At 36.4% G+C, this 12,217-nt stretch overlaps 1 protein-coding gene across 1 annotated transcript in view; it reads right to left on the bottom strand.

Annotated features, from left to right (window-relative positions):
- Nucleotides 1-11,449, bottom strand: part of LOC123559597 (amyloid-beta precursor-like protein) — a 75,046-nt gene extending 63,597 nt beyond the window's left edge. The window contains exons 1-3 of the mRNA XM_053516831.1: nucleotides 11,417-11,449; nucleotides 10,271-10,273; nucleotides 9,124-9,325 (exon numbers count right to left, since the gene is read on the bottom strand). Coding sequence (XP_053372806.1) covers nucleotides 9,124-9,325; nucleotides 10,271-10,273; nucleotides 11,417-11,449 — 238 coding nt within the window. The remainder of the gene's footprint in view (nucleotides 1-9,123; nucleotides 9,326-10,270; nucleotides 10,274-11,416) is intronic.
- Between the last annotated feature and the right edge of the window lie 768 nt (nucleotides 11,450-12,217).

The raw sequence follows: 12,217 nt of genomic DNA, 5'->3' as shown, positions 1-12,217 counted from the left end.
GTCGGTGCTGGGCTTGCAGGCTGTTGCACTTTCCATTACCTCTCATGAACAGACTCAATCAAGCACAGTCTGCTACTATTTTGTTTGGTTGCATTTTTTATAGGGCTGGGTACCGCCTTGAAAAAAATACCGCGGTATACCACGGTTTTTTCCTAATTACTGCGGTATATACCATGGTATACCACCATATTTATCGTAAGACTTACAGCTATGGTAGTGGTCATAAAAATATTGAAAAACTCTCAGAAATACTTAATTTATTATGAGCAACAACGAAGACTAGTTACTTGACTAGAATTAAAGAAAACAAGAGCTGTCCATAAGACAGCCAAGCTCGACTATTCGAAATATTGTCACAGAAGCAGGAAATTATTACCCAAAATGTTAAATATCAAAAGAGTTTAAGTTCGAAAGGGGACATAATTTGACCAAAATACATATCAGAGTTATGGGACTTGATGCTATCAACTAGTTTTATAACCCCGAAGAAACATGTTAGGTTTAAATTCAATATCTGCATTAGTTTTGGAGACAGTAACTTGCATGTAAACTTTAACCAGAATTTTCTAAGTCCAAAAGGGGGCATAATTTGTTCAAAATACATGTTAAGAGTTATGGAACTTGACCTAGTGAGGCTGGTAATTGACCTAGAAAAGGAATAAATAAGATTCAAAGCTATATGCCTTTTAGTAATAGCTGTATGTACTTGCACGCAAAACTTTAACCAGAATTTAAGTCCAAAAGGGGGCATAATTTGCCCAAAATACATGTCAGAGTTATGGGACTTGATTCTATCAACTAGTTTTATAACCCCGAAGACACATGTGAAGTTTCAATTTAATATCTATATTAGTTTTGGAGATAGTAACTTGCATGTAAAACTTTAACCAGGATTTTCTAAGTCCAAAAAGGGGCATAATTTGCCCAAAATACATGTCAGAGTTATGGGACTTGTCCCAGTGAGGTAGGTAATTGATCTAGAAAAAGAAAAAATAAGTTTTAAATCTATATGCCTTTTAGTAATAGCTGTATGTACTTGCATGCAAAACTTTAACCAGGATTTTCTAAGTCCTAAAGGGGGCATAATTTTCCCAAAATACATGTCAGAGTTATGGGACTTGTCCCAGTGAGGTAGGTAATTGATCTAGAAAAAGAAAAAATAAGTTTCAAATCTATATGCCTTTTAGTAATAGCTGTATGTACTTGCACGCAAAACTTTAACCAGAATTTTCTAAGTCCAAAAGGGGGCATAATTTTGCCAAAATGAAGGTCAGAGTTATGGGACTTGGTGCTATCAAGTAGTTTTATAACCCCGAAGACACATGTGAAGTTTCAATTCAATATCTGCATTAGTTTTGGAGATAGTAACTTGCATGTAAAACTTTAACCAGGATTTTCTAAGTCCAAAAGGGGGCATAATTTGCTCAAAATACATGTCAGAGTTATGGGGCTTGACCCAGTGAGGTTGGTAATTGACCTAGAAAAAGAATAAATAAGTTTCAAAGCTATATGCCTTTAAATGATAGCTGTATGTACTTGCATGCAAAAACTTAACCAAGGTGTGATGCCGACGCCGACGCCAGGGTGAGTAGAATAGCTAGACTATTCTTTGAATAGTCGAGCTAAAAATATACTGGAATATTAACTTGACTAATGACTAGTTAGATTAATGACCCTTAGTATTTTTTACCAGCGTGTATTCGTCGGAAGACGCCATATTGTCTCTAGGGAAGCACTTGGTCACATGTATATAGGTCGCGCTTGTTTGAAGTTCTATTCGTGCACCCCTTTGCTAAACCAGTAACGTTTATGAAGGCTTCATCAGATCGTTTTCAAACAAAAAATAATAAATTTCGACTCTACATTTTCAATACTATTTATTTCTTTTTTAATACGTGCAAATACATACTTGGATATTTTAAACTATCATCATTTAAACAAGACGTCGGAACTCGCCGAATTTACCAGACTCAAAGTAAAAACAAGTGTGCCCATGACGTCATCCATCTATACGGAATAATCTGGAGGTTTTCGAAGGTTTTGATTGGGGATCACGCGATCGATCATACATGTTCAGTTGCACCATTGGGTGGTTATTTTTGGAAACTAATAATAGTAGCATGGGAATTCCAGAGATATAAATCGGAAAATCATGCATGGTGTCAACTGCTGTTACAGAAGGCTACATAGACAATGTAAATTAAAAATAAACAGAAGTAGGGATAATGTCGATAAAATACTGGTATTCCCCGATGGTACCGTGGTACTGTACCACGGGAAGATGGTACCATGGTTACCGGTATACCGGTAATACCGCGCACCTGTAATTTTTTACTTCCAAAGGATCTTCTTCTAGATTTTATTGATTCATGCACACTACATTATCATGAGTGTGTAAAGTTTCATATAGTTTAAATCTTATGAGACAGTCAGTGTTTCTCACAAACTAAGAAATTAACACTAGGTGTTTTTGGCACAAAAACATATGTCTCCTCCCTATGTATACCTTTAGCTCTGGTGGCCATTTTGTGCAGGGAAGCGGAACGTGCCAGCAACATGCACAACTAGGGTTGGTACTGATCACTCCTATCAAGTTTCGTCAAAATCAAGCCAGTAGTTTCGACCTGTGAAAGCCGGACATGATTTTTCTATTTTTAGCTCTGGTGGCCATTTTGTGCAGCAAAGCAGAACATGTCAGCGATATGCTTGGTACTGATCACTCCTGTGAAATTTTGTCGAAATCCGGCCAGCAGTTTGACCTGTGCCAGACAAGCCTAATGTGGACGGACGGACAAGCAAAGGCAAAAACAATATGTCTCCCCCCCACCTATGGGTGAGACATAATAAGGACAGTGTGATAACCGTATTCGATTGCAATCATATACATTTTACAATAAGTAACTGACAGTACTCAAATCTTCTTTTTGATATCATAATATAATTGATTACAGACCTCAAACAATTGATCTCTGGAGAGGATTTCTAGGAATCAGGGGCCATTTTAAATTAAACTGGCCAAAATGACTGCATGCAAACATTTCAGGGGATATCAGCAAGCTGAAAATATCAAGTAGAAAATGTGACCTCTAAAGTGTTAATATGGTTTCTCTATAATTTGACGAAGTGACCTAGTTAAGATCTCAGGTAACCCAGTTTCAAACTGAGACACATTAGGAACAAGTTTTATGAAGATGAGCTAGGAACTGTGGCCTCTAGAGTGTTAATAAGGTTTACCTATTAACTGACCTTGTGACTTAGTTTTTGACCCAAGATGACCCAGTAACGAACTCGTCCAAGGCTTTATTGAGGGTAACATTCTGACTTAGATTCATTAAGATTTGTTTAAATTGAGACCTCTAGAGTGTTACCAGTCAAACTGTTGACAACACAACACAGACAACACACGACAAAGGGTGATCACAATAACTCGCCTTAAGTACTCTGTACTCAGGTGAGCAAATTAAATTCTGAGACATCCATAACAGTGTAAACATGTCTGACCTAGTGATTTCATAGAGACAAATATTCTGAACAATTTTCATTAAGATTGGACCAAAAATGCGGCCTCTCGAGTGTAAACAAACATTTTCTTTGACTTAGTGACCTAGTTTTTGACCCCACATGACCCAGATTAGAACTCATCCAAGATTTCATGAAAACAAACATTCTGACAAAGTTTCGGGAAGACTGGAGCAAAAAAGTCGCCTCTAGAGTGTATACAAGCTTTTGACCCCATATGACCCAGATTCAACTTTACCTAGATTTCATCAAGGAAAGCATTCTGATCAAATTTCACGAATATCGCGTCAAAAAAGCAGTCCCTATTGCACAGTTTTTCTTTGATTTGACCGGGTGACCTAGTTTTTTGACCCCTGATGACCCATATTCAAATTTGACCTAGATTTCACCAAGACAAACATTCTGACCAATTCTCACAAAATTTAAACTTAGAATGTGTTCTCTAGTTTCCTTTGATCTGGCCTAGTGACCTTGTTTTTGCCCCAACATGACCCAGACTTGAACTCAGCCATAAACATTCCATAAGTTTCATGAAGATAGGGTCATAAATGTGACCTCTAGTGTTAATAAGCTTTCCTTCTGATTTGACCGGGGGTCCTAGTTTTTGACCCAGGATGACCCAGATTACTTGTCACTCCTCATCCTTCCCACACAGGTGAAAAATCTGACATCACATGCATGAATCTTAATTAAAAGAACTAAGTATTAAGTAAAATACAGTCAACATCGTACTTGCGACCACCTCTATTAAGCGATTTTTGTATTAAAGGACCAGTCAAAATCCCTCCCGAACGTTTTCAGTACATAAATTCATTCCATTAAACGACTTTTTTGTTAAACGACTAGCGACCACATTAATGTAGTCCCGACAGGTAAAATATTCAACAAAAGTATCTATTAAGCGACCGGGTACCAAAATTGTACCGGGCATTTCTTCATCTGTATAATTAGCGAGTACATTTTTCACGAGACTGAATGCAATTAACCTTTGTATCAGTCGAACTGACAAACAATCTAGCCATAATTTTCACGTTTTATGGACTTGGAAAAGTGTTCACAATGTTAAAACAGAATTTGAAATCATTAACAGTTAAAATAACTTTTCTTTTCATCTGACTGAAATTCATAAACAGACCATTCCATTAAGAGACCACTTCTTAGCAGTACCTTGGGTGGTCTCTTAATACAAAGTCGACTGTAATTCCAAAGTGAATGATGTAGATATTCAATGTACATAAAAATATCTATTTCTGTATAAAAGTTCTATGGGCACAGAATGATATTTTAATGCTTGGCAAATCTTGGACAATTTTATATCATTTTTGTGTGTGTAAATCATTATATAAATTATGCAGATGTCGGTAGTGAGTTGTATAATATATAACTGCAACAAATTTGAATAACCTTTACAGAATGATTTGATGGGTGTTTAAAATGATACTGCAGTCTTTCAAAGGCATTCTAAAGCTACCGGCTTTAATAAATATGCAGATCAATGTATTGTTAGAATGCTTCGTCAGACAACTGTTTTTATTTATTTGTTTTATCTCTATAAAATTATTTTCACTAATATTATCTAAGTATATACGGACACTCTTTAACATATTCTACATTGCATATTGATTTATAAATGTTCTATTTCGCCCAAGATGGAAACAATCTCATCAAAGTTTCTTTGCAAAAAATCAAACTAACATCAAAATTACCTGACATGATGACTAGAAAATAGGGACTAGACTTAAGTTTAGAATAACAAGAGCTGTCCGTAAGACAGCCAATGCTCGACTATTCGAATTACTGTCCCAGAAACAGGAAAATATTACGCTAAATCTTAAAATATCTATAGAGTTTCAATCCAGTATCTGCATAAGTTTTGGAGATAGTAACTTGCATGCAAAACTTTAACCAGAAGTTTTAAGTTCAAAGGAGACATAATTTTGACCAAAATGCATGTCAGAGTTATGGGACTTGATGCAATCAACTAGTTTTATAACCCTGAAGGCACATGTTTGCAGTCTAAAGGGGGTATAGCCTCAACCAAAATTTTGTATAAAGGATTCCTTTCTAGATCATATACTTCTTGAGCTATGAGCATCACAAACAAAAAATCCACTATTTTGGCTATTTCAAGGGCCGTAATTCTGTAATTAGCACTAAAATCTCAAGAAGAATGCTAAGTGTGCAAGGTCACATCATGATAAAGACTCATGCATACATCAAATACTTCATTAGGTGAAAATGTGCATTTTCTACTATTTCAGGGGCCATAACTTTGGAAACCGGGTGGAGCCAGGCGAAAAATAGGAGGTGGCCAAGTTTATATCATGATAAAGACTTGTGCAAGATTTCATCACAATGTGAAAATGTTTTTCACTATTTCACTAGCCATAACTCTGGAAATAGGGGGCGGAGCCTGGCAAAAATAGGAAGTGCGCAATTTCATTCCTGCAAGGCTTCATCAATTTATACGAAATACTTCTTGAGCTACATTGTGTAGGTGCATCACAAGGTGGAAATGTGCATTTTTTAAGTATTTCAGGGGCCATTTCTTTGGAAATAGGGGGCGGAGCCAGATGAAAAAAAAGAGGTGATTAAGTTCATATCATGATAAAGACTCATGCAAGGTTTCATCAAATTATATCAAATACTTTTTTTCGAGCTAGGCATGTCATTAGGTGAAAATGTCCAGTTTTGACTATTTCTGGGGCCATAACTCTGGAAATAGGGGGCGGAGCCACAGACGAAAATTAGGAGATCGCAATTTGTATCAAATACTTTTTGAGCTAGGAGCGTCACAAACTTCAGACAGGCGGACGGACGCATGGACAAGACCAAATCTATATGCTCCAGCAGGGGCACAAAAATTCCCCAAATTCAGATGACAAAAAAAAAAACAACTAGAATGCAGGGTGTACTCCAAATGGTATATTTGTCACAAATAAGGGGCAATAATTCAATCTTGTTTGCAGTCTTAAGTGGGTAAGGATTCATTATTCTAGGCCATAAACTTTTTTGAGCTTTGAGTATCACAAACAAAAAATCCACTATTTTGGCTATTTCAAGGGTCATAACTCTGTAAAAAGCGCTTAGATTGTCAAGAAGAATGACACGTGTGCAAGGTCACATCATAATCAAGACTCCTGCAAGGTTTCATGAATTTACATCAAATACTTTTTGAGCTAGGCACGTCGTTAGGAGAAAATGTGCATTTTGGACTATTTCAGGTGTCATAACTTTAAAAAATAAGGTATGGAGCCAGACAAAAAATAAGAGGTGCATAAGTTTATATCTTGATAAAGACTCATGCAAGTTTTCATCAATTTATATCAAATACTTCTTTAGCTAGGCACGTCACAAGGTGAAAATGTGCATTTTATACTATTTCAGGGGCCATAACTCTGGAAACAGGGTGCAGTGCCAGACGAACAAGAGCTGTCCGTAAGACAGCCAAGCTTGACTACTCGAAATATTGACCCAGAAGCAGGAAAATATTACCCAAAAAAGTTAAATATCAAAAGAGTTTTAAGTTAAAAAGTGGGAATAATTTGACCAAAATGCATATCAGTTATGGGACTTGCTGCTATCAACTAGTTTTATAACCCCGAAGGCACATGAGAAGTTTCAATTCAATATCTGCATTAGTTTTGGAGATAGAAACTTGCATGTAAAACTTTAACCAGGATTTTCAAAGTCCAAAAGGGGGCATAATTTGCCCAAAATACATGCCAGAGTTATGGGACTTGATCCAGTGAGGTAAGTAATTGATCTAGAAAAAGAAAAAATAAGTTTCAAAACTATATGCATTTTAGTAATAGCTGTATGTACTTGCACGCAAAACTTTAACCAGAATTTGCTAAGTCCAAAAGGGGGCATAATTTGGCCAAAATGAAGGTCAGAGTTATGGGACTTGATCCTATCAACTAGTTTTATAACCCCGAAGACACATGTGAAGTTTCAAATCAATATCTGTATTAGTTTTGGAGATAATAACTTGCATGTAAAACTTTAACCAAAATTTTCTTAGTCTAAAAGGGGGCATAATTTGCTCAAAAAACATGTCAGAGTTATGGGACTTGACCCAGTGAGGTTGGTAATTGATCTAGAAATCGAAAAAAGAAATTTTAAAACTATATGCCTTTTAGAAATAGTTGTATGTACTTGCACGCAAAACTTTAACCAGAATTTTCTAAGTCCAAAAGGGGGCATAATTTGGCCAAAATGAAAGTCAGAGTTATGGGACTTGCTGCTATCAACTAGTTTTATAACCCCGAAGACACATGTGAAGTTTCAAATCAATATCTGCATTAGTTTTGGAGATAGTAACTTGCATGTAAAACTTTAACCAGAATTTTCGAAGTCCAAAAGGGGGCATAATTTGCTCAAATTACATGTCAGAGTTATGGGTCTTAACCCAGTGAGGTTGGTAATTGATGTAGAAAAAGAAAAAATAAGTTTCAAATCTATATGCCTTTTAGAAATAGTTGTATGTACTTGCATGCAAAACTTTAACCAGAATTTTCTAAGTCAAAAAGGGGGCATAATTTGGCCAAAATGAAAGTCAGAGTTATGGGACTTGCTGCTATCAACTAGTTTTATAACCCCGAAGGCACATGTGAAGTTTCAAATCAATATCTACATTAGTTTTGGAGATAGTAACTTGCATGTAAAACTTTAACCAAAATTTTCTAAGTCCAAAAGGGGGCATAATTTGCTCAAAATACATGTCAGAGTTATGGGACTTGACCCAGAGAGGTTGGTAATTGACCTAGAAAAAGAAGAAATAAGTTTCAAAGCTATATGCCTTTCATTGATGACTGTATGTACTTGCATGCAAAAACTTAACCAAGGTGTGACGCCGACGCCGACGCCAGGGTGAGTAGAATAGCTAGACTATTCTTCGAATAGTCGAGCTAAAAACAGGAGATGTGCAAGTGCATATCTTGATAAAGACTCATGCAAGGTTTCATCAATTTATATGAAATACTTCTTGAGCTATGCGTGTCACAAGGTGAAAATGTGCATTTTTTTACTATTTCAGGGGCTATAACTCTGGAAATAGGGGGTGAAGCCAGTTGAAGAATAGGGAGGTGCGTGAGTTTATATCATGATTAAGGCTCATGAAAGGTTTCATCAATTTATATCAAATAGTTTTTTGAGCTAGATGCATCAAAAACTTCGGATGGACGGAATGATGCACGGAAAGGTGCATTCCTACAGTCCCCGAAACTGGTTTTCAACTAGTAGTGAACTAATAAAATATGGAAGATAAATTTAAGAAATTAATTTAAAAACAATTTGAACTTCTTTAAGAGAATCCACAGAAAAGTAACAGTTCGGCATTAACATGAACTTCTCTTTATTTTTCATAAATATATCACCAACAGACTCTTAAACGCGGAAACTGAAGACCCCACAAATTACTGCTGGATATTGTACTTTTTCACGCTAGTCGTTCTAATAAGTCTACTAGTCTGAAACACAGCCTATTAGTCCCACCAAGTCAGAATAGAACTTTTCTCAACTGATGCAGATCTAGAGTGTAAGATTAAATGACATCACACTAGTGATATGACAGTACTACAGCATTTTTAAGGAAGACCTTACCTAAACATTTAAAAGGTGACACTTTATGGTTTCCTGTTTTCTTTGGATCTGGTCCATCAAACTTGGGCCATTCTGGAATCTCTATCTTATAACTGGTCTCTATCACATTTTTAATATCATGGTCCGGGTAAACCTGAAATGCAAGATTAAATAACAGATATCGGGGAATGAACAAGAAAATGAAAATAGACAGAGGTATGAACTAACAGTTAGGCAGAAACTGAAGGCAGGTAGGTCATATGACTGGTCTGATGTATGAACTGCCATGTACATTTTCCTACAATCATATGCTAATAAAATCATCTATACAATGTAAAATTTGCGACACAACAAAAGGTTGAAAAAAAATTTGGGAAAATGGAGGTGCTGTAGATATGAATAAGTTATGTATTACAACCTAAAAACTTTTTTACTCTCAAGCTTTCAAAACTCTGTGTGCGCGTGTGTGTTGGGGGTGGGGGGTAAAGGGATCTTGAAGTCTGCATTTAAATAAATCTTTATTGTTTTTCTTTACAGTCAGTTTTCAATTAAATACGAGTAGTAACTGTTAAAATTAAGTAAGGACAGTATCAGTGATATGTCTCCAGGTCAAATCTGTATTTAACCCTTAGCATGCTAGATAAATTGTCGCCTGCTGGAAATGTCGTCTGCTAAAATTGTAAAGTTCATTCAATTTGCTCCAAAATTGGAAGAAATATTGTCAGAGTAGCAAACAGCTTGGAACCTGATCAGACGCCGATTTAATCGGCGTCTGATCTGGTTCCAAGCTGTTTGCAAAGGCTGTTAAATTCGCCTGCAGCAGGCTAAGGGTTAAACAATGTCTGGATTGTCAAAATATACAATCTAATGTAGGCCAGTAAACCAAATCTATTTTGGAAACCTGCCACATTTCAAATATTAAATGAGCTAAAAATATAACACAGAATGTATATCTTTACAATTAAAAACCTGTCATAGCTGCACCAGAGTAATGTCAACAGGTCCTTTCCTTTTCGTGGAGCTAGGTCTTTTGGTGTCAGGAAACATGTCATTTCACAAAATTTAATGCAGAAACCAATATTTTATTACAGATCACATTACTCAGTTCTGCTAGCAATGTTTTTTTTATCTATCTCGGGGATCCAAATTAATGACAAAATTAACTTACTTCCTGCAAAATACCAAATGTGTAAACAAGAAACAAATAACAAAATTAGAGTTGGTTTCCCATATGTAACCACATTCTTCCCTTGTGACTATTAAAATAACCTCATTCATTTGATTCAGATGATTTTTTTTTTACAACACACCCATTTCAGGCCATGTAACCTGTTAATGGCAAAATGCCAGGTGTCTATTGACTAACTACAATATTCATGTCATGTATGTTGGGGAAATTGATCAGTGTGTGTAAGGGGTGTAAGTTTCTGTTCATACAATAAAACATGAAGACCTTTTATAGAAGACAAATGAGTGGGATGTGTCAAACTTGAAGAGATGGTTTTGTAAATTAAGATGGACCTTTACTAATAAAAAGACCTCCACTGCTTAAAAAAAATTTGCAGGGAGAGTCAATAAATGTTGCAATATTTTAAAATAGTTTGTTTGTTTGTTTTGGGTTTAACGCCGTTTTTCAACAGTATTTCAGTCATGTAACGGCGGGCAGTTAACCTAACCAGTGTTCCTGGATTCTGTACCAGTACAAACCTGTTCTCCGCAAGTAACTGCCAACTTCCCCACATGAATCAGAGGTGGAGGACTAATGATTTCAGACACAATGTCGTTTATCAAATAGTCACGGAGAACATACGCCCCGCCCGAGGATCGAACTCACGACCCCGCGATCCGTAGACCAACGCTCTTACCTACTGAGCTAAGCGGGCGGGCTATATCAAAATAGAGAAAGCAAACACCCCAAGATAACAATGGTAATTTACAAACTAATGAATTTATCATGTTACAAATAATTAATTTTCCCACTGATTTGGGAGGCTAGAGCAGGGCCCACGCTGTCGTTCGCCACTCGAGCCATTTGGCGAATCTGCGATGAAAGTGGCGAAGAAAAATCGCGAGTGGCGAAAATGAAAAAAATCTTTGTAATTTGGACCGCCATTTTGTTTCAGACGTTCTAAATCGTAACCTCCGAGAAATTATGTTAAAAAACAGCTGACTGGTTCCGATAATTTTACCTTATAAAATTAACTTATTTCGGGATAGTACTACCCAGTCTGCATTCACTTTACATTTAACAATGTGTAATAAACATCTTGACACGTGAGTAGATGCAATTTGCAATCAATTAGCAACCAATTACCGGGTAAGAATAATCTTTTTGTTTTGTTGTCATTACGGCCGATTAAATGTTTGATGCCTTTAATTTCCATGGATCAAATAATTAATAAACAAATCGGCAAATCGGCAAAATAATGAACGGTTTGATGAATTTTTTAACGTTGTCGCCACTGTCTGATCTTAGTAAGTAATTAGTAAAGGTGTTTGCCATGTTTTTTTGAATGTCTTTAAAAGTTAGGAATGGATTTGAAATGTTATCCTGTATTGGTTTTACCAAAGTTACCAGCACAGAAGGTAATAGGTATGGGTAGATTTCTCAGAAGCACAGAGCACCAAAAACATAGCCCCAGAGCCATGCATTTACATAGTAGGCCCTCAACAAAAAGAATCTGTAATGAAAAAATATTTCAGACGGGTTGCTTCAAACATCCAACAACATTTTAAAATACAAAACTTGCTTTAGAGGTATACCCACTTTCATTCCAAAGTCCCCCTATATAGCTAGAATATCACCATTTGCTTATGGGAAGTGAAAAAATTTTCAACGCGCCGCGGGAAGGGAAACCTCTCCAGCACCCTCCCCACCGTTCCCGAGAAAAAAGGTGGCTCCAACTTTTTTTAGCCCAGTGTGGGCCCTGCTAGAGCCTTTACAACTGGGAGAAATTCATTGTAAAATGTCTAAATAGGAAATTGTTATAAAGTGACATTTTTTATTAAAGTGTTACATTTAAGAAACAAGGGCTCGTAGAACACGAAATGACCACCTTGATGCATTCAGTAATTGCACAAGGAACAGAAATTATTTGGTGACCCTGATCTTGAC

The sequence above is a fragment of the Mercenaria mercenaria genome, chromosome 10 (assembly GCF_021730395.1).
Source record: "Mercenaria mercenaria strain notata chromosome 10, MADL_Memer_1, whole genome shotgun sequence".
NCBI classification, from domain to species: Eukaryota; Metazoa; Mollusca; class Bivalvia; order Venerida; family Veneridae; genus Mercenaria; species Mercenaria mercenaria.
Note: the sequence above shows the minus strand (reverse complement) of the source record. Positions and strands in the feature narration are given on the sequence as shown.